Source organism: Jatropha curcas, chromosome 6 (genome assembly GCF_041381405.1).
Source record: "Jatropha curcas cultivar XTBG-Jc1 chromosome 6, XTBG_Jcur_1.0, whole genome shotgun sequence".
NCBI lineage: Eukaryota > Viridiplantae > Streptophyta > Magnoliopsida > Malpighiales > Euphorbiaceae > Jatropha > Jatropha curcas.
Window position 1 is genome coordinate 3,943,693 of NC_143156.1, and position 22,840 is coordinate 3,966,532.

At 34.3% G+C, this 22,840-nt stretch overlaps 2 protein-coding genes and 1 pseudogene across 5 annotated transcripts; 2 read left to right on the forward strand and 1 right to left on the reverse strand.

Annotated features, from left to right (window-relative positions):
- Window positions 1-2,024: 2,024 nt before the first annotated feature.
- On the forward strand, window positions 2,025-12,487 carry MCM9 (minichromosome maintenance 9). Of its 4 annotated transcripts, XM_089722300.1 has the most exons (20): window positions 2,026-2,219; window positions 2,308-2,410; window positions 2,748-2,847; window positions 2,945-3,083; window positions 4,182-4,248; window positions 4,660-4,834; window positions 5,725-5,824; window positions 6,536-6,633; window positions 6,862-6,927; window positions 7,026-7,118; window positions 7,428-7,544; window positions 8,381-8,453; window positions 8,789-8,855; window positions 9,708-9,789; window positions 10,114-10,235; window positions 10,314-10,381; window positions 10,948-11,057; window positions 11,132-11,179; window positions 11,248-11,400; window positions 11,938-12,487. In XM_089722300.1, the coding sequence occupies exons 1-20, from the start codon at window positions 2,083-2,085 to the stop codon at window positions 12,021-12,023; spliced, it is 2,004 nt and encodes a 667-aa protein (XP_089578426.1). In that variant the 5' UTR covers window positions 2,026-2,082; the 3' UTR covers window positions 12,024-12,487. The 4 variants fall into 4 exon arrangements, with proteins under 4 accessions (XP_089578427.1, XP_089578429.1, XP_089578428.1 ...); XM_089722301.1 differs by lacking the exon at window positions 11,248-11,400 and having other exon boundaries at window positions 2,025-2,219; window positions 11,853-11,964; XM_089722303.1 differs by lacking the exon at window positions 11,248-11,400 and having other exon boundaries at window positions 2,025-2,219; window positions 11,136-11,179; window positions 11,853-11,962.
- A 1,290-nt stretch (window positions 12,488-13,777) lies between these two features.
- LOC149495301 (phytosulfokine receptor 1 pseudogene) lies at window positions 13,778-16,341 on the forward strand (annotated as a pseudogene).
- A 1,992-nt stretch (window positions 16,342-18,333) lies between these two features.
- On the reverse strand, window positions 18,334-22,329 carry DIT2.1 (dicarboxylate transport 2.1). Its single transcript, XM_089723372.1, has 4 exons — window positions 21,332-22,329; window positions 20,372-20,685; window positions 19,015-19,463; window positions 18,334-18,662 (listed from the first exon to the last, which is right to left on the reverse strand). Exons 1-4 carry the CDS (start codon window positions 22,160-22,162, stop codon window positions 18,547-18,549), a joined length of 1,710 nt encoding a protein of 569 aa, XP_089579498.1. The 5' UTR covers window positions 22,163-22,329; the 3' UTR covers window positions 18,334-18,546.
- Between the last annotated feature and the right edge of the window lie 511 nt (window positions 22,330-22,840).

The following is a 22,840-nucleotide window of genomic DNA, read 5'->3' on the forward strand; positions in this document are numbered from 1 at the left end:
TATTTATAGGTTCTTCTGCGCAAGTCTCTAGTTAAAAGTTGTTTGTATGATGATGCATTGATTTTTTGTCATTTGTTTAGATTCTTTTCACAAATTCTGTCTGGTGCTTGTGTTTTACATGTGGCAATTTCAGTGCTAAAGATTAGAGATGAAGGTGAGGGTGCTACACTTGCCGAGTGGTGGGGTTTTTGTTTCTTTCATGGAAAAGGTTCGCAAAAATGAAATTTTCAGTGTCAGCTCCCATTCAAATCTCCTCTCTACAGTATCAACATCTGTTTCTGAAACTCGTGGAGTTGTCTGATGAAATATCAATTTCTTTCTGATTTACCCTTCATTTTGTTAATTTGTCCAGATTAATGATCCAACTGCTATTATGCATTTGGTAATAATTCTTTCTATGCATGTACAGCGGTTCTATTGTCAGGTTACGTTTATGGTGGCAAACGAAATGAACTTTTCCAAATTACAAGGCTCTTTGGTTTTCTTTTCATTTAGACCTCCAAAATTTTGTATTTAGAATGAAAAAGAAAATTCAGAAAATAAAGTTCTCACCTGATGATTTAAGTAAGTGGTTCGGATGGTAAAAAGGGATTGTTTACTCCAATAGGGTGATAGCTTGGTTGATGAATGGTTTTACTTGAGGGTTGGATTGGGATTTGCAGCAGGTTTGTTGGTTCCATTTTTAATTTTTACAATCAGAAGATCTTGGTGTTATATGTACTTCGTTGTTGTGGATAAGTAGTAGATAGATTGAGTACTGAAAAAAGAGGAGCAATCATAAGAAAAACTCATGGTGGCCATTGAGCTTTCTCTTATTAGTCTTAATTTTGTTGTTCTATGAATGTACTTTTCTTGATTGTTATAAGAAGTTCTTTGCGTTTTGAAGTATTATTTAATTATTTATTGTAATTAATATTTTGATTATAACAAGAGACTTGTTTGGACAAAATTAGCTATTTCATCTATGAACGATGGAGATACTGTAATTCGGAAATTTTTATTTTTGTTTTTAGCTTTTACATAATTTTAAGTTATTTTGAGCGCATTTGTATTAATTACATTTCAATTAAAAGGATACAATATAGTTTGGTATTTGTCGTTTGTTTTTTGTTAAATTATTATATTAAAAACATTTTTGGAAATAAAAGTAAATGAATTTTTTATTTATTAATTTACTTTTAAATATAATTTTATGGGAGTTAATTCAATTTCATAATTTGATTTATGAATGATAATTATGAAAAATTCATTTTATAAATAACTTATTTTATAAATTATATACATGTCTCTATTATTAATTGTTTCATGATATTTATAATCTTGTCTCTGTTTAATTTATATGTTGATGAGAAAAAAAAAAAATTCAAATCCCGCTGAACTTTGTTTTATTTTTTTTATGAAAATTAAAAAAATGATTGAAATTTTTGTTTTTACGAGAATTAGAAAAATGATTGAAACACGTTATACAGTATAATGTTTAAATTATAAAATCAATATTAATTTTATCTCATATTAAAATACCAGTAATATTTCTATTTTTTTATTTCATGACTTGATATAATGAAGAACTTGTGTACTCAAAATTTTAATTAATTTAAAAATAATGATAAAAGAGAGAGAAATGAATGTAAAAATAAAAATAAATTATATAAATAAAATAGAATTTTTTTAATGTACTGTTAAAATTCTAAATAACATGAAATAAAGTAAAATCATCATTTATTGCGATTAAATGGAACAAAGAAAATAATATTTATAATAATAAAACTAAAGGACATCAAACACTATTACATTTCGCATTTCACATATATAATTAATTAATTTTTTAAATAATCATGTCTATTATTATTTTTTTTTCTAAAACAACTGGCTAGTGTTGCCAAACAGCAAGATGCAATTTCTTGACTTATATTTTATATTTTGCTGATGATGAGAAAAAACGATTAATAATATAATAAAAAATAAAAATAAACAAAGATTGCAGTAGCCTATCCAGCCTACCGGCAATATATATCTATATAACTCCATTCCCGCTCAAAGCCCTTCCTCCTCTCACCTCTCTCTCTACTCTCTACAATTGCCATGGATCCAAAAGAAGCAGATAATCAGCCTGATCAAATGAAATCCTTAGCAGAATTTCTAATACGCCACCATTCTGAACAACTCCATTCTACTGTTCTCGCTATTGACTCTAAGCTTCACTACCCTCTCTACATAGAGTATATCATATCACCCTTAAAAACCACGACTACTTATTGGGTTTCTTTTTCTCCTCCTCTTAAATTTCTCATTTTGTCTCTCTTTCAGTTTTGCAGAGCTTATGGACGAAAATCCTGAACTCGCCCATCTCGTCTTCTCTCAACCAACCGAGTACTTGCGACATTTCGACCAAGCTGCATTGTGGGCTCATGTATGTAATATTTTTATGTATTTAACCTTTTCGAATACATTCGTCTAAAATCGAACAACTTTGTATCGGTGTAGGACTACATGTATGAATATGAGCTTAATAATCCAGCTGAAGTTGCTTAAAGTTGTTCATTTTAGTGTGTCTATGCATCTTTATACTTATATTATGTAGATAATTGCTCAACTCAATAAATTCTTTTTGAAATGAACTTTGTGCCTTTGTGGCTGTGGATTTGCCTTAACATATAATTTTTGAATCTATATTTAGAGCCATGGTCGCTCAATGAATTTTGTTCAAGTCATTGACTGATATGGGTATTGCATGTGGGTGAATGTAGAAAATTGTGTTGAATAATTTGAATTTTGGGGAGAAGGGGATTCAGAAGAAATTTATTCATGTTCGAATTAATGTCAGCGGATCTCCACTTGAATGCCCTGGTTTGCTTCTCTCTCTCTCTCTCTCTCTCTCTCTCTCTCAGGTAATTTTCGGTCTTTTCATTGACTTTTATACATGAGTTTGTTTTGGGTGTAACAGAGACTTTTCCAAGCATTGGGCGCGTGAGAGTGAAGCATCGAGGGATTCTCCTGACTTTGAAAGGAACTGTAATCAGGTCTGGAGCAATAAAGATGTATGAAGGGGAGAGGATGTATCGGTGTCGAAAATGCAAGCATGAGTGCGTTTTATTTACACATTTCTCAGTTGTACATGCATATTCATATACATCCATTAAGTTTCTATTGATTTAATTTACTTGGGATTGCACCATAGTTACATGTGGGAATTGCAGGAAAGCATGAAGCTCCACATTTAGTTTCTGTTTATTCTTTGGTTTTGGTGGAGGAATCAGATAATAAATTATTGGTATGTGCAATGTTGATTGGTAGTAGACTAGTAGGTTTAGTTCTCAAGTAAGATTAGTCGGTGGATAACTGTTTCTGGCAAGCTTTAACTTTGCCAATCATTAGGCTCAACAAGTCTAGGAAAGCTTAACATGGTCACTAACTGCATTTTAAGTTCTATAAAGTAGAACTTGTGCACCTGAATATTCTGTTCTATTCAGTACTCTTTTACTGATAGCGGTGGCCATTGAATTACTAGCATGTTGGCATACATCACGTTTGTTTACCTTGGTAGTTGTGCCCTAGTTGCATATCATCACAATTCAAAATGCAGTCTCATCTCTAATGAATATCTGGATCTATATTATAGAGAAACTTGCAGCCACTTTTCCTTTCTTTAAGTTGTTTCTGGGATCAGCTATCTTCATAAGGAGGAAAGGCATGCATGGATATAACACCCTTTAAGTTGTCACTACAATTTGACCTGCATCCCGGAGGCTCAAATTTTCTCCTGAAGTGAAAATTCAGGCTAAAGTAAGCTGTAGTCCTGGAGCTGATGACAATTAGATGGGTCAATGCCATTATTTCCCAGCTCACCTGCAGACTTGAAAACTCAAATGAGTTGAAAAGAAAAGAATAACGGAATAATTTTTCAGCATGACCCAATCTACATGTATTGTAGAATCAAATTGATTACTAATTTAAGTTTGGATCTCTTGTCTTAGTTAGTTAAGAGGAGTCATGGAAAGAAGAAGATACTATCTTTCCCAACTTGACATGGAATTTCATTGTTTTAGTTTTTTGAACTAGATATTAAATTATAGTTAAGGCTAAGTTTACATCACTAACTGCTAAATTGCATTTTGCATGTTAACAAGTTTAATTTCCGAAATTCCATATGCAAATTGTTTGGTCAACAATATTATGTGCAGGTTTCCAGTTTACCCTGAGCTTGAGAGTAGAAACTCCATAACACTGCCATCCTTTTGCCCCTCTCTGGTTCGCTCACTCAACACCTGATTCTATTTTTCTCGTCATTCAATCTATTGTTCCTTACAAGTGTTCACAGATAAGGATATAAAAGTAGTTTGCAATGATCAGATGATATTCGGTTGTTCAGTAAAGTGATTGAAGCATATCCATAGTAATAAGTTATTTCCAAATCACTGTTGTTTAATTTTTTGGATTGACATCTTTGATCTATTAAATCAAGTTTAGACACTTAAATTCAAGGATAAATTGACTTTTTCTTTTGTACACTTTTTGCATGTTTTAAGATTCACCTAATATTGCTCCATGAGCATGACTTATAATGAGTCATTAGATAGTTAGAGCTTTGCTATAGAACTAGTACATTTTGATGCAAAGTATCTCGGAGTTTGGTCACTAATCCATTGTGTCCAATGACAGAGATCTAAACCTTGTGAAGGCTTGAAGTTTGATTGTGTAGATGAAACTATAATACGACATGATTATCAGGAAATCAAAATACAAGAAAGTACACAGGTGTTGGGTGTCGGGGTTATCCCTCGCTCAATTCCTGTCATCCTAAAGGATGATCTTGTTGACATTGTTAAAGCTGGAGGTACTGCTTTGTCAAAAGCTTTGTTTTTATTGACATTTCTAATTTTGCCTTTTTGAATTACCTATATATTCTCACACAGAACTTCAGATCATGTTGGGAACTGTTCCCAGTTTTATTAACCATGAAAGAAAAATGATGCATATTGACAAGTGGGCTATCCATTCTTTTGGTTATTCAAATTAAACAATAAATGATATGAATCTTTTTTTCCACCCAGTCCTTTAAAGAGATAAGAAAATAATTAAATATGGTGCACTAAAGGATTGGAATAAAAGAAAGAAATTTGTGTTAATTATTATTCCTAGAAAGAATATTTGCTTTTTCACATTATGTATTTATGTTTGAGTAGCTTCCTCTTCTCATACCATACTTTCTATTTCTATATATAACTTTTTAAATTGCTTACAGAAAGTATGTTTGATATTTTAAGAATGCAGTTTCACTCAGGCAGTCCATTTGCTTAGATTGAATGTATTTTGGAAAAACTCACTTTGTATTTCAAAATAAATATTTGAACAAACATACGTTTTTTTCTTTTCTTTTTTTTTTTTTTTTTTTTTTTTTTTTTTTTTGTCATTCCTAAATTAGTTACTTTCTAGAGTTTAACCTAATTAGTTGTACAAAAAATGGATTTTACAGATTTTTTTTTTTTAATTATTGCTTCTTAGTATATTGTAATGCCTATCCTTCTGTCTTTAACAAACAGCTAACTTTGTGAAGATGTGCAATTCTAGCTGTTTGATGTCTCTTACGATTTAGCTAGCTACAAGATCATCTGAATTTGCAATTCTTCTTATCCTTATGTTCGAACTGTTCAATACTTGCTTATGGAGTGTTTTGGATTTCTTTTGTTGGTTGTGCATTGAGGAATCGTGATTACTTTTGTGCAGATGATGTCATTGTTACTGGGATTTTGACTGCAAAGTGGTCTCCTGATTTAAAAGATGTCCGTTGCAACCTTGACCCTGTATTAGTTGCTAATCATGTGAGGTAAATGACTCTGAATGTGAATTACTGGTACCTTCCATGTAATCTTTTGGTGTCTTGGATGCCACATAGCAATAATTGGTCCCAAAGGATTTATGTTATGTTCACGAGGGTGCCACATCAGCACTATGTTCATGAAGTTAGAGCTGATACTAGAATTAACCAATTGAAAGTCGTTAATCCCATTTTTGTTAGAGGCAGCTATGTGTAGAGTCATATTTTCATTAAAGGTGTAATGATGTTAAATTCTTGTTAACTGCTTGCCCATGCCATCCATGGTTTATGATTCTTGTTGTTCACTCTTTTACTTGGATATGTTTACTCTTTAGTAATAGGCACATCAAACATTCTATGTCGGAAATGATCAAACCAGCCTAATTGGGCTTCCCGCAACTTTTACTAAATGGATGTCACTTTTACCTTCCTATGAATGCATAGATTACTTTTATGGTCCTTTCTCAAAGTATATTACAACACTCCTCAATTCTTTTTTCCTTTTTCACTTCTCTTCTTCCTCTCTATTCTCTACCAGCATCTTCATTCTTGCTTTAAGTTGTCTCACTTCTTTGACCTTTTTTTTGTTGGTTCATAACCGTGAACTCAAATTTACTGTACTTTGTCAGAGTACAATCATATGTAGACAGGTTTCAATTCTGTACTGCCTGACAAACTTTTGTTTGTGTTAATCTTGAAAATCTATTGTTTCTGTTTCAGGAGAACTAATGAGCTTAAATCAGATATTGACATCCCCAATGATATTATCATGAAATTCAACCAGTTTTGGTCAGACTTCAAAGATGCTCCTTTAAAAGGTAAAAGTATTAGCAATATACTTGTCCTTTTAACTATTAAGGTGCTGGTTTAGTGTACAGAGCTGCTGGTTAAGTGTGTGAGTAGATCTTTTTAAACAGTTAATTGAAATCTCATGTATATATAAATATAAATACTTTTGCAGTATATTATATATTTTCACTTTTAAATTCTTCTCTTTCTTTCTTCTTTTCCCGCTCAAATTTCGACATAGTTTGATTCTAAACCAGGGAGGAACGCCATTTTGCGAGGTATTTGCCCACAGGTTTTTGGACTTTTCACGGTGAAGCTTGCAGGTAATGTTGTCAATCTTATATTGTTTCATTTTATTTTTCATTCCAGAATATGATATCTCTTACTTGCTACAATATTGGCATTTCTTCCTGGAACTTAGTTGCATTAACACTCATTGGAGGTGTGCAACATGTTGATGCTTCTGGAACAAAGATTCGAGGGGAATCTCACTTGCTTCTGGTTGGTGATCCAGGTGATTGTTTTTACTTTAAGGGGAATTTGTTGTTTGTTAGTTGTTATCTATTGATTGCTTGAATAATATGCCATCTGGTTATTAACTCTCGCATCAATCACTACATATTTTGTTTTATCTTTTACTTGAAATTTTATTATATCTTTAATGATTCTCTTTCACAAATAGATCACAGGTCTAATTATGTATAATTTAAATTCCTAATTAGTCACAGAGACTCTTGCAGCACTGGAGCAATTTTTTTTACTATTAAGAATACATGATATAATAAGTAAGTATGTGGGGGTTAGTATGAAATAAATTTCACAGGTACTGGCAAGTCTCAGTTCTTAAAATTTGCTGCAAAATTGAGCAACCGATCTGTCATCACTACTGGGTTGGGGAGCACTAGTGCTGGATTAACTGTCACTGCTGTCAAGGATGGAGGTAATTTGTATTGCCTTGAGCTAAACAATACGTTGTAACTTTGACTAGAGTGCTTGTATTGTATGTTTGTTTGTTACTTAGTTTTCCCTTAATCTGCTGACTTATTGCGATTATGAACATGGTGAAACTATGTGATAGGGTCTGTTTTATGACAAGTAAAAACAGAAAAATACTAAGGTCAAAATTTCAACGCATGTTTGGTTCAAAATTGTTTGCATGAATTCATTAGCTGTTGAGTTTCTGATAACTGAAATTTATAATAGACATCCGTAATTTTCTTTCCTGTGTATTGAAAGATTCTGCTATACATGAGAATGTGAATTACAGGAAGCTAACAAGGTATCATATAGTGCCAACAAAATTTTTTTCTTTTGTATCATATATTATGCAGTCAGTCTGCTGAATCACACCTTGTCTATTTGACTTCTATTCATGTTATTTCCCTAACCATTCAATAGAATCTTTATATTGCCTAACTATTGGAAAAAATGCGGGTGAAGGATGGTATAACTTCAAAACCAGATGGCTTATAGTATTGTTTCACATTAAGGTCAATATATATAATCATTTTTTAACTCTTAAAAATTTTTTATTATTATGTGGTATATCTTTTCTCATATTTTTTGCAGAGCTAACACTGCCAAGAAAGTTGTTAGAAAATTTGTCATTTCAGATAGATCTAGGCACCTACTATCTATTCATTTTGCTAGCATCACCTAATATCTTATATACGACAGACTTAAGGAATATTTCTTGTTATACATGAATGATCTTGCAGCTTTTTTTAAGAAACATATGCAATATGTCAGGACTGAGCATATTTGTGATGTGAATAGGAGAATGGATGTTAGAAGCTGGAGCCCTCGTTCTTGCAGATGGAGGGCTTTGTTGCATTGATGAATTTGATAGGTATTCTCTTCCAATGTTTGCATGAAACCACTATGAACTAGTTGTTATCAATATTCCACTTTGATCTCCTACACAATTATTGGTTCTTAGCCTTCAGCATCATAATTGCCATCTTTCTTTTACTAAATAAGAAATTTTCTTTAGGTGACCGTGGTTATGGTGATGGCTATGGAAGCTGTTCTCACATCACTTGAATAGAGACTTGATTATTGGAATATAAACTCACTAAATGAAGGGTTAGGCTAGTAAAAATGGGTCAACTATGGTGTCTATTGATTTATCTTCATTTCATTTGCCTTTTGGTGTTTGATATCAAGGTAAATTTCGTTTGCCAGTATGAAAGAACATGACAGGGCAACGATACATGAGGCAATGGAACAGCAGACGATAAGCATTGCAAAGGTTGTTTGTCTATTTTCTTAAATGTCTTACACATGATACAGAAACTTGTTGAACTATTCTCAGCATGTTGTTTGTCCAAGTCATGCTTTGGCATTTAAGCTTGAAATATGATAATCTCCTCGATGTCTAAATTAGCATCTTTAAAGTGTTGGACCTTCCTATAATATCTCGTCACTGATCCTCCTCTTTCCTAGAGTCCAAACGATCAACTATAAGCATGTCATACATAGCTGTTTGCTGAGCACATATATGATGGACAGTTAATATCTGGGTGGGACCTAGGGTTTGTGAGTGGCTTCAGTTGGCTAACTTTTTACGTTTCCAATACCGTGTTTTTTTCTGTCTTATAGAATTAGTATGCAACAATAGGGAGTCATGGACCATTTGATGCCCTGGGAGCAGAGTGTATGCTCAAGTGATCTCTTATTTTTTTTACATGCATGAATCCTAGTCTATACATGAAGCCCGATTGAAGAAGCTCAAACACATTAAGAACAGGAGGGGGTTAGGAAGGAAACTCTTACGGAGGATAAGACAAAGTGACTTCAAGTAAGAGAGCTCCAAAGCTTCTCTTTTGTCCATATCATATATCATACGTGCTCATTACGAATTACAAAAATCCCAAGGACTTGAGAAAGAAATGTGTGCCATAAGTGAATGAAAAAATGTTTATTGTATACCATAAGTGAATGAAAAAATGTTTATTGTATAATTATATTGTTTTCTATTGCGGTATTTATACTTGCACATTCTATTTCTTCTATATCATTCTCATTAATTTGCACAATCTTCCAGTGATTAGTTCAACTGAGCAATATTACTTAAAACATTTGACTTTTGCTGCCTTTTCAGGCTGGCCTTGTGACAACTCTCAGTACAAGGACAATTGTTTTTGGCGCAACAAATCCCAAAGGACAATATGATCCTGATCAAAGTATCCATTTCTTTCAATTATTCTTTGGTTTATTTAGCCAAGTCGTATTATAGTTTCTTATTATGCAATCTACTGTTTATCTGTGCATTTGAAGACTCTAGTCTTCCTTCTTGTTCTTTGGTGTAGTAAGTTGATCTCAAAAATTAGTTCATAAACCTATAATCTTCTGCTTAATGTTTTCTTTTCCTTTTTTTTTTTTTTTTTTTTTTTTTTTTTTTTTTTTTTTTTTTGAAAGCCTAAGTTGATTTGACTTTCTTCACATGTATGCATATATGCATGCACCACATACTATATTATATGTTGTCATTTCTTAACCAAATCTAGCTCTTTCTGTTAATACGGCACTCTCGGGACCATTATTAAGCAGATTTGATATAGTCCTTGTTCTCTTGGATACAAAGAATCCTGAATGGGATGCAGTTGTGTCATCTCATATTCTTGCAGAGGTAATATGTTATCAAAATGATTCACTGCTGTGTCATAAAGCAAATGTAAAACCTCTGATATGTGAAACCAATTTGCAGGAAGAATCAGACAAAGGCAATCTTGATGATGATTTAGCTAACATTTGGAACTTATCCATGCTTCGTAGGTAAATTATTCTTTTGGTTAATGAATATGTGATTATTGCTAAATTTCTGGTCTCCAAAAGAGGTTTTTGAAAGGTTGCTAGCAAACAATGACTTGGAATGACAATTTTTTTAGTTTCAATTTTTAGCCATAGCAAAAATAATTTTCCCTTGATTTTTAATTTTCAGCATGGTCAAGAAGACTGAGTGTGGAAGGGGGAGATGTAACATGAAGTTTCAGTCAATTTGTAGGATCTTAACAAGAAAATTTGATACAAGATGTAATTTTTCACGAGATTCATTTCCCAACACACACACAATCAGTCAAGAATTACATAATCACTAGTCTGGTGTTTGAATTTGTGAATAAGTATAAAAAAAATTAAAAAAAAAAAAAGCTTTGGAATTGTTGGACTTGAAATTCTAAATCTAGTCTTTGACCTGCTGATGCACTTGTATTGTAGAGTCAATTTTAAAGTCACATTTTGTTTTATCATGATAAGTTCATTCTGAACTTATTAATCTTCAGCCACAATGTGTCTCTTTCAAGAGATGGTGCAGACATTCAGCTTCTTGAGATATTGTGCAGGTACATTCATTTTGTTAAAGCATACTTCAAACCAGCACTCACAAAAGAGGCTGAAAAGGTCATCTCAAGTTACTATCAACTTCAAAGAAGATCGGCAACTGATAATGCAGGTTCCTCGACAGTAAAATCCCTTTTGCTGAACCCCTGTTGTTCTATAGCATTTATTTACCATTTCAAATTGCAGCAAGGACGACTGTGCGCATGCTGGAAAGTTTGATACGCCTAGCTCAAGGTATGTCATGTTTACATTGATTATTTTATGTGTGGTTTAATGGGAATCTGACATAATGGGTATTTCAGCACATGCAAGACTCATGTTCAGAAATGAGGTCACTAGATTAGATGCCATTATGGCAATTTTATGCATTGAATCATCCATGACTACTTCAGCCATTGTGGACAGCGTTGGGAACGCTTTGCACTCAAATTTCAGTGAAAACCCTGATCAGGAATGTATCCTTTGCTAGTTATCAACACATGCATAACCATCCACATATATGAATAAAAAAACCGTATCCAAACATTCATGTGGGCATCTTTCACGAGTGTATGCCGGTATTACTTGCAAGAAGTGTAATCTAAGGCTGAATTCATCTTTATCAACCATGATTGGGCATGAAATGTTTCTGGCATGATCTTTGATCAAATGGTTTTACCATCACGGGGTTCAGCTATTTTTTGCCAGAATCAAGCCTTGGTAAAGGTAATTCAAGTAATGATTATTCCGAAGTAATGCTATTGAAAGAACGGAGTTTTATTTGGCTGCATTAGCTTTTTTTTGTCCAAGATTGGGCTGAAACAGTCCTCTCTGTTACTTCTCCACACGAGATAGTTAATTTATATCCAAAAGTTGAAAATAAGTGCTCTTAATCTGAAAATAAGATAGTTACTGGTCCATTTTACAGCTAGCATGCATGATCACGTCATCTGCATAGCCTGAATGGCTTGAGAAGAATGATCTTTGAATCTTAACTAGATGCAATGCCATAGATACCAAGCAAGAGAGACTCATCCTTGAAAAGCTGAGATCCATCGATGAGTTTTCTGACATAATCATAGGAGGATTGTCCAGATGAGACTTTGCAAGACGAAGGTATTGGTCTTACTCCACAAACGAAAAGAGGGATTGCTAGACATGATGAATCAATTACAGAAAAATGGAAGTGTCTCGGCTAACAGAATTGAAGTTTCTTTTAGGCAGAAGTTCATGACTAGATATTTATACACAGATACTGCCATTTTGTCATCGGCAAAAAAAAAAAAAAAAAAAAAAAAAAAAAAAAAAAAAAAACTGAAGTTACTTAATTCCCCTTCTGTAGCTTATGCCACTGATTTTCATATATTTCAATGGATCAATTTATGTTTATTCATTTGAACATGCAATTTACTGCCCTCTGGGAGTTTCCTGTGATGATGTAGCTTCGCACTGATCATGCATATTTGCCCTTGAGAAAAGAACAACCGCCAAGCCTTAATCCCAAATTAGTTGGGATCGGCAAAAATTCTCGAGGAAATATATATAAATTAAAAATTCTTCTAACTTTAGCAGGCATTGTACCTGCGGTTTCATGTTTTTCTCTTAAAAATACAAAATTTATTGGATTATGTGCCTGATGATGCTTCGTTGTCTGTCATTGAAGTGACGACGAGGCTTACTGACTTGTATCATGCTTCCTGTTTTAATTTTAAATGCTTCTTCGACTGTAATTGTAGAGTATTATCTGTATCCTGTTGCTTCCTCATCTGATGGAAATTGTTTCATTAATACAGACTTTAACATACATTATTCATTCTATTCTACACGAAGCAAAATACATGAATTACAGAAAAATGGATATGGGAATTGGGAATCCCCATATCCATAGTTTTCATTCCTTTGGCCTATGGGAACACCCAATCATACATGAAGCAAAACAGAACACTAACGACCACCTCATGCTCAAAACAGCTGAAAACTCCTCAACATTTAAATGCGTGGCTGGGAGTCGTATCATCATTGACTAAGTTCATCCTTTTTTTTCTTTTTTTATTTGTCATATCTCTTTCAAAAAAGAATAGTAGTAAAAATGGATAATCTTCGTTGTCCAAGTCAGCAGCAATAATCCAACTGGAAATTTTCTTGCTTAATCGATGATTAAACAAGCACTTACGTGGGTTCAAGGCAGTTAAAAGTTCACAGATGTTCAACCGCCCACCCACTTTCCCTCCGGGCGCGGTGCTTTCTTGCTAGCAAGCTCTGTTTTCTGTGTTTTTCTTGGTATATTCCTCATTAAAATCATCGTAATATTACGATATTTACTAACCTATTCCACTAGAAATAAAAATATGAATCGAGTATTAGTAGGGCATTTTTTTCATCCTGGAAATTGTTGCTAAGGACCAAGGTGGTCAAGTTTCATTAATCAATCAAAAATCAAGAGTGGTTATTTCCTGTCCTGTAATCCACAACTCTCCGGTGGCAGGTATGATTTTCTATAGTAAGTATTGACTTTTATGCATTGACCTTGACTTCAAAACTGAGTCATTGAATTAAATGCTTGGCTTTGCACACTTGAACTTACAAGGAAGCCAACAGGTTAGAGTTGCCAACGGGTGTTACATTATGATTGGCTCGCTCGTAGAGTAAACGGGTTTGTTCAATAAAATTAATTGTTTTAAAAGTTGTTATATATTTGATTAGCCTTTAGTTATTTTAGTAGCTTTTTATAAAATGTTAAAAAACTAAATGTTACATAGACTTTACAAAACTCTATCTTAGCCACTAAAAACTAATTCAAATATTGTATTACAAAAACACTAAGCTAAAAGTTACCTCTAAAAAGTTATCATCGAAAGCATCTAACATCTTGTAAAGAATTTAACGAAATTAATATTTCATACAAGCAGTAGGAAAATACATTTAATAACTACCAAAAAAAATATATATATAATCTTGTTTGTCCCAGAGCGAAATAAATCAAAGGTTATAGCTTTCTTCATTATCCAAGTACTTTCTTGTTTTATCATTAGTGTAATTGAAAATTCACTGGTAAATCTCCTGTCTCTCGCAAGTTCTTTTCTTCTGTGTTTTTCTTGGTATCTACTTTCTATATGCCATGGACTTTTCAAACTTGTATTTATCCTTTCTTTTATTAACACTCACTTCCCGATCCTCTATTGCATGCAATTCAAACGACCAGAGAGCTCTAAGTGGTTTCTCAAATTGTTTAACATCAAATATAGAAGGCTGGACTAGCACTAATTCTGATTGCTGCACTTGGACTGGTGTTACTTGTGATAATTCTTCCACTATTTTGAGCAGAAGAGTCATTGGGCTAGAACTTGGTAACAGGAGACTCTCAGGAGTAATCTGTGAGTCCTTGGCAGGATTGGATCAGCTTAGAATCCTAAACCTCTCTCATAATTTTCTCCAAAAAATGCTTCCAGCTAAATTGTTCAATCTGCAAAATCTGGAAGTTCTTGACTTGAGCAACAATGATTTCACGGGTTCGATCCCAGTAGCCCCTGGTATGCATATGCCCGTAATAACGTATGTTGACTTGTCAAAAAATAATTTTGTTGGTTCTATCAACGAAACTCTTTGTAAAACCTTATCCCACATTCGATATCTTAACTTGGCAAGTAACAGTTTTTCTGGCGAAATTTCAATGAGTTTTCAACTATGTCCTAATCTGCAGCAACTCTTTCTTAATGGAAATAGTTTATCTGGAAGCTTTCCTGAAAGTCTTTTGCAGCTGCAAGATCTTCGTGTACTCCACCTTGAAGAAAATCAGTTTTATGGAGCTTTGAATTTTGGATTGAGTAACATTTCTAACCTTGTAGAGTTGGATATCTCCTCCAACGGCTTTTCTGGTAATCTTCCTGACGTTTTTGGGAATCTTGGAAAGCTGCAGCATTTCTCGGCCTACTCGAATAAATTCAATGGCCACTTGCCTCAGTCATTGGTGAATTCTCCATCACTTTTAACTCTTGATTTGCGTAATAACACTCTTGATGGTCCTATCAGCATCAATTGTTCTGCAATGATTTTTCTTGTTTCTTTAAATCTCGGTTCTAATAATTTTCAAGGTCCGATTCCTGAATCTATATCCTCTTGCCAAAGCTTGAGTATTTTGAATCTTAGCAGAAACAAACTCGGAGGACAGATTCCTTACAACTTCAAGAATTTTCAGTCCTTGACATTCCTCGCACTTTCGAACACTGGCCTTGGAAATATATCAGCAGCTCTTGAAATCCTACAGCATTGTAAAAACTTAACTGCTCTTATGCTTAGTATCAATTTCCTTGATGAAGAAATTCCTGGCAATGCCAATTTCGAGTTCAAAAATCTAAGGGCACTTGCCATTCCCAATTCTCAACTGAGAGGTTCAATACCACCATGGTTAAATCATTGCAAAAAACTGCAGGTGTTAGATTTTTCTTGGAATTTCTTGGTTGGAGCTATTCCGCTTGGGATAGGCAATTTCAATAGTCTTTTTTACTTGGATTTGTCGAACAATTCATTCACTGGTGAAATACCAATAACCTTAACAGGACTAAAAGCTCTCACTGACAAGAATATCTCAATAGATGGGAATTTTCCAGGACTTCCAGTGTACAAGATTTGGGAACACACGTCTTTGCAGTATAAAAGAATTGGGAATCTTCCACCAAATTTGGATTTAAGTTACAACAAGCTCGAAGGACCAATCTGGTCAAGTTTTGGGAACTTGAAAGGACTTCATGTTTTGAAACTGAAAAACAATGCCCTTTCGGGGCTAATTCCTGCTGGTTTATCAGAAATGTTAAGTTTGGAAATTTTGGATTTGTCATATAACAAATTATATGGAGAAATACCCGGTTCATTAGTGAAGCTCAGTTTTCTATCCAGGTTCAATGTAGCATACAATAACCTTTATGGTGGAATCCCAACAGGAGGCCAATTCTCGACCTTTCCACTTTCAAGCTTTATAGGAAACAAAGGACTAGGAGCTGGGGAATTTTCTACTCTTCAACCTGTTGAGTCTCCAAAACAGCATGTGAGAATCGTAGGTTTTCAATTTGCAATAGGAGGAGCAACTGGTTTTGTCCTTACTGTCACCTTTCTATTCAGGTCTGGTTGGGTGTTCCCAGAACCAAAAAGAAGAAGAAGCTGATGAGGTATGCTGTGACACTTTTGGTGTCATCTCAGAAAATTTGTTTTTTAATATTTTGCTAAAGATTAATCTGGAATATGTAAGGTGCATGATTAGCAGAATATCAATGATGATTGTAGTGAATTCTACAAAGTTTTCATCGAGTTGTTGCGGAGCTTAAAATTTGTCTAAGAAACAGGAAACAAATCTGTATGTATTAGGTTAAAACTAGTTGTGCTTTGTATCTATATATATTCGAAAGATATGAAATTAGATTTGATGAGAATTGAGTTATGCAAACAATTTTTCTTTCTTCTTACACAGGTTTACTTGGCTTCTAATTGTTTTGGAATTTCACTGCAAAAATTTCATTACAAGAAAATTGATGATATGCTATTATGCTCTCTACATAAACATGACCATGATTTCAAAACCGCCGATTTCAATTATAAAAAATTAAAACTAGAATCAAACCTAATTCTATTGCAAGGCATATACGTAATTACCAGTGAATTATTGACTTGTTGTGCTTTTTTTGCTAATTTATTGTTTAAGCAAAGTAAGAAAGGTATTTTAATTTTGAAACGACATAGGAAACTTCTCCCTGTCAGACAAAAGACAGGAATCCTTTCCTCCTGTCTGAAAAAATCTGTTCAATTTGAAGTTTTTACTGGTTTGGTGTATGTGGGTGGGGTCCACGGATGATGCATTTTTTTTTTTATTCTTCTTGCACTGAATTCAGATAGATCACCTGGCTGAAATAGGAGTATCATAGGACAGGTGTTTTAGTATGGACATGCATGAAACATAAAGAGAATGAGGGACAGGTTTCAAAAACAGAGGTTTAGGTGACAACTTAACTTGGAAAAGCAAAGAACTTAGAATGCTCAATTCAAATGAACTTTTAATTTGTTTTAGTTGTGTTATCTAATATTAAATAGTTGTATACTAAAAAAAAACACTAAATTGAGAAAACAAGCAATGATTATCATTTTTGTGATTTTTCATTAATCATTAAATTGCTCTTTCTTGCACAAAATAAATACATTTAAATATTTTTACATTCTACTATAGTTTATCAAATGGAGCTGAGAGTTATTTGCTAGACTTTCAATCAATTATGTGCTTTGTAAAGAATGCTAATGCTTTCTTTATCTTTTTTTGCCATTATGGTGCAAGGCAGCAAAACCTGTTGCTGTCCATGTGTTACCTTTGGCCAAAATGCAGAGATTATAGACAGAAATAATACATTTTAAGTTGTCCATTATTCCAAAATCAAGTGATTAATTAATTTCTATTTTTAATTAAAAATGTATATGAATTTTGTGTTACTTCTGAACTAAGCTTTAATCCCAAATCAGCTGGTGGAATTGAAGCATTTGTTATCATCTTGTCTCTGTTTAATTAAAAGCTGGCCCAAACTTTCCAAACATTATATAACAAATTTTAATTTTGGAAGTTTTAGGGGTTATTTGCAATTTTTGATAAATTGAGTAGCAATGAAAATCTTGAGCTTCCACAAAATCATATGTTAACTCTGAAATGTTGAGCCGTCTCAATAAATAAAAAATAAAAAAATAAAAAGACATGTTAAGGGCTAAATAAGAAATTTTCAAAATTTTGTTTTATGTGAGTTGAAGATTGTAAATAAGCCATGCAGATTGTTGAACTCAAGTTGATTTCGGCTCTCTAAAGTTATACTCAAGCTCGAACTTACACAAGCTTGAAAACTGATTTCAAACTCAGCTTGTTTGAAAATAGTTCATGTCAAGCTTGGCTTGTTTACAACCCAAACAAGCTCCAACTCAATTCGTTTATAATTTCTAGTTTAAAAAAATAAAATCAGAACTCATTTATAGGCTCATTAGCTCGATAGTGAGGCTCATGAACATCATTTCAAAGGTCAAGCTCCCCTCATTTATTGAACGAGCTTGAAAACTAAGCTCGAGCTAGAGCCATTAAACTTATTGAATGAGCTCAAATGAACTTTTTTGACCCAAGCCTTGAGCAGCTTGGCATACCCAAGAAACTTCCATTAAAATACATTTCTAGACCTATGAATCTCTACATTAATTGGGTATAAGATTCAAAAACATCTGATATTAAGACATTCTACTTGGCATATCCAAGAAATATCCTTGAAATAAAATTTAGACATGGTCCTTAATCATTGGGAAAGAAGCAAGAAGCTTCAAAATCTGTCTTCGGTTGAAATAAAACTAGAGAAGATATTGCCACAACCAAGCTTGCATACAAGATAAAACAGCGAAAATTGAGCAATAAATTCGTATTCAATTTTGATTTTCACTTAACAAAAATCATTCCTGTGCTAGTGTTAGTAGAACAAGCTAACACTAAGAACAATGAAGAGTTGATTTTAAAAATTCAAAAAATTTCTCTCGAGTAAAATTTAGCTCAAATGTTCCTGAAACAGGACATAATACAATATGAAATTTCAACTAATTACTTACAAGGAAAGTTGAAATCAGTAGAGGCCCAAAAATTTCCACCAGAAAGTCCCAACTACTCCCCAGATGGTAGCATTAACTACAGCCATGATAAAGCCCATCTTGAACACATCAGGAAGGTCTACATATCCAGCTGTTAAGATAGTAATTAATTTCATCCGTCAACAAGCTACCACAAATCATAAAAAGAAAACAGGAAGTGTCTAAATTACCAAGACAAATTATTCGCTAAACCCTATTTTCAATTGGATAAACAAAAGAAACTACAGCATCATAAAACCATTCAGGCAGAAAAAATATCATGTTAAGGTTTCACATTTCTTTTCTACCCTTGTCTCCAAAAAAAGCAAGAAGGAAATGAAAGCCCTAATCATTAGAAGAGCGAAAATTTGGACTAACTTCTCTTTGCCACATGCAATAAGCTTAATAGCAAGAAAATCGAATCAGTTGATAACAAGTTTAGCATATTGCAGAAAAATGCATACCTCCATAGTATACTGCAGCTTGGCCACTGCTATAGTGGGTAATAGCCCCAAATAGATTTGTATTATAAGCTAAAGCCAGTGCTGCCAATGTACCAGGCACCCCAGCTGCCAAGTGCATGGCAAGAAATGCGGAGTACAGAGCTCCAACATGACCAGTTTGACTAGCAAATAGATAGTGAATCAAGAAGTAAGAAGCCTGAAGTACACAAAATGCAGCTGGCCAGCTCAAAGACATAGATTGAAGGATCTTGGCCACACAACCAGACATCCAGGTTACAATACCAAGGTTTGTCAGTTGGCCTGCCATGCCGACCAGAACAGCAAACCAAGCCAATGTATCCCAAGCTGATTTTTCACTCAAGCAGTCATCCCAATCAAGCACTCCTAACAAAAGCAATATTGATAAGGCAATCATTGCAGCAACAACACTTGGTACACCAAGAGCATCTCTGTGTCATAAAGCAAGCAACATCATTGATTTAGTAAATCTAATAATATTATTGCCAATCAGGAAATAAAAATTAAAGGAAACACGTTATCTCTCTCATGCCAAAATAACGAATTGATGCAAAGCTTATTCTATTGTTCTTGCCAAAGCTAGTAGAAGGCAATGATTTGTAGGGCATTAAAAGCATTATGTAAAGTACTAAATTGAGTAGTCCATCAATTCACCATCACTTCCCTTATGGATGTGCTGTTATTATTATTTTTCATCAGTACAGTAAATATTTTCATGTTGTATTACAGAATCTAGCTATTCTACAAGTAAGCAAACCTACATAAAGGTAAGGCGCATGTTTGATGCAGCAAGGAAAAAGATATTATTTGCACAAAACAAGAAAACCCGACTGGAGAAGGTAACTGGACAAACACGATTACACTGTACAAGCTATAAGAATTGAAGGACCACTCAGATAACAATATCAAGAAGACTAGCTTTATTTTGGGACAAGAAGAATAGATCATGAGGATTTGAGCAAGAATGTCCATTATGTTGCTTTTAATGAGATGATGGTAGCAAGTACACTATCTCCCCCCAAGAACAGTCAAGTGTTTTATCAAAAACTCGCCTGAAAGCTGATAACCCTCCCAACTTTAGATAAAGAGCATCCTAGCACATAAATTTTACTCCATTTTCACATGGGATCAATGCTATTGATAATACCTAGATGAATCATCAAAGTCAGATAATTCATTTTTTGTTAAACAATGAATGACAAGGAAACTGCTCACAGAATTTCCCAGTTTAGACCTTCTCATCCATTGATTATGCTTGTGCCCAATCCAGAATTGTTAAGCAACAAATAGAGATTATACTCAAGTTACACTAGTGATACAAAGTAACAACATTACTTACCCAAACACCCACAAAGAAACTGCAAGAACCATTGTTCCAATCATGATCCATTCATTCTTTTTCACAGGACCCATGTTCTCCAGTTTCTTTGCGGCCATTGCAGGGGCATCTGGAGTGTCTTTGGTTTCAGGAGGATAAAGCTTATATAAAATAAATGGTGTAGCTAAAAGAGAAATAAATGCTGGCAAACAGGCAACCTTGAACCAAGAAACCCAAGGGCTCGATATTATCACCCCAAGTTCCTCAGCCAATTTGAGACACAGCAAATTTTGCGCTGCAGCAGTCAGGAAAAGCGCACTAGAATTTCCAGCACACTGCCGAACATCATAGAAGAGCAATACATTAGTCACAGAGGCCAACAACTACTTTAAAGTCAAAGGTAGAAGGAAACTACTCGAAGTGCTACACAATGGATGTGGCCATAAGTCATTGTCATGCAAATGATGGAAATAATAAAGGCAAAAAACTAAAACTCCAAAACAAAGGCAATGTAAAGTTAAACCCTTGAATAGCTCAAAATAAAAATTACATCAAATAAAACTCTAAATATCTAGAAAATCCCATTAAACTAGCACCAGATGCAAACCATGTTCATGTAACTCAACACATCCAGCCATTGGCAGTCAACAACATGCACATGTTTCTGTAATTCAAGATCAATGCAATTGATCTTCAAATGCTTATCTACTAGACCTCAAAACTAAAAATCGTCATGCAATTTGACTTGTCCACTATTGTCTCTACCAGAAACTCATAAACATTAATTGTCAACAGATATCAGAAACAAGTGATCATACTTAGATCCAGTGTATTGACTCCAGCTCATAAGACTAACTACTAAGCAACCACTTGACATGATTCAATTGCAGAGTTAATACAACAATACAATGACGTTCCAGATGATTTCAGTCAAAGTTTACTAATAAAACTCATTACATCTAATTCCAAAAGAATGCTAACCTGGAATTGGGTTTGTACTAGATAAGATCCAAGCTTCTTAGAAGAAGCATCCCCTGGCTTACTCCCAGAAGACAAAGACAGCGACTTAATAATTGGCAAGAAAACTCCGCCAGCTCTTGCAGTAGTACTTGGCATTGCTGGCGCAATGAGTGCCTCACTAAGTGTCAATCCATATGACAATCCCAAAGTACTCTTCCCTAACCACTTAACAAAATATGTAGCGACTCTATCCCCCAACCCAGTCTTAACAAAACCACGAGCGAAAAAGAAAGAAATCACAATCAACCAAATAACCTCATTAGTAAAAGCACTAAAAGCAGTCGAAAAAGTTAAAGTCCTTGTAACAATAGAAGTCGTTAGACCAAGAAACGCCCATGCCCCAACTGGTAAAGGATTCAAAACAAGACCCGCAATGGTTGAAATAAAGATTGCAAGTAACTGCCATGCTTGTGGGGTTATTTCGACAGGTCTAGGGATGCAAAAGCGAAGAACAAGACCTATAGAGACAGATATTACAAGGGGAAAAATTTTAGCTCCTTCTGTGATTGGTGGTGGCTTTGATGGGGTGCTTGGAGGCGTTGAAGTATCATTTTGCGAAGAGGCACGAACTGGGAAATGGGTTTTGAAGGATTTGTGGAGCAGAGAGAAGAGAAGGGGTTTTGGAGAGGAGAAGGAATGAGATCGGGTTGATGGAAGAGATGGCGGGGATACAATGGAGAGTGGAAATTTGGAAATCGGTTTTGGTGATCTGTGGTGGAGTAAGGAAGAGCGAGTGGAGAGAGAGGAGGAGGTTGTGGTGGAGATAGAGTGGTGGAGTGCTAAGCCCTCCATTGGTGAATTTCTCAACCGGATACAAAATGAGGAAATGAGATGAATCCGAAAGCAACTGTATTGTGGAATTTGCAAAGAAAGTGTTGCGTTCTTGTTTTTGTGAACGGGCGGAATTGACAAAGAAGGAAGGAGGGAGATGGATTCAAGTGGGACCCAGACAGAGAAGAAATAAACAACAGAAGAGAACGTGGCATAATGTGAGGATAGGAATCCTTGCAAATACCTTTAGTATTTAAATGGAAATTTGCAATGAAATCCTTATTATATCTTAAAATTAAATATGGAACCTAATTGAGTAGGGCTGATTATGAGCCGAGCCGCTCCTAAGCTATTCAAAGCTTAGCTCGGCACAACAAAAGCTAACTAGAGCATATCGATCCGAGTCAATGAGCCCAAATCATCTTAAACCATAGTCTATAGATTTTCCGTTCGAATTTGAATTTGGCTCGTTTATAGTTATTGAGCAAACTCAAATCAAGTTCGAGCTTGAACTTGGCTAGAGCTCAACTTGATTTGGTTCATTAATCTTATTTGAGTAGAAAGTATGGGTTCACTAAATTAAATTCACCCTATTAACAATTTAGGTAGAGCGAACTTGCATTTTCAGTCCTAGAAAATTAGAAACTGAAATCAAAACCGATCTTCTAATTTTAGTCTATTTTTGTCTGTTCCAACCAG

Coding starts and splice junctions, on each gene's coding strand:
- DIT2.1 (XM_089723372.1), bottom strand. CDS start 22,162: ATGGAGGGCTTAGCACTCCACCACTCTATCTCCACCACAACCTCCTCC. Junction 20,686..21,331: donor TAGTACAAACCCAATTCCAG/GTTAGCATTCTT, acceptor GATGTTCGGCAG/TGTGCTGGAAATTCTAGTGC. Junction 19,464..20,371: donor GTTTCTTTGTGGGTGTTTGG/GTAAGTAATGTT, acceptor TTTATGACACAG/AGATGCTCTTGGTGTACCAA.
- MCM9 (XM_089722300.1), top strand. CDS start 2,083: ATGGATCCAAAAGAAGCAGATAATCAGCCTGATCAAATGAAATCCTTA. Junction 2,411..2,747: donor AAGCTGCATTGTGGGCTCAT/GTATGTAATATT, acceptor GGGTGAATGTAG/AAAATTGTGTTGAATAATTT. Junction 11,058..11,131: donor ATCGGCAACTGATAATGCAG/GTTCCTCGACAG, acceptor TTCAAATTGCAG/CAAGGACGACTGTGCGCATG.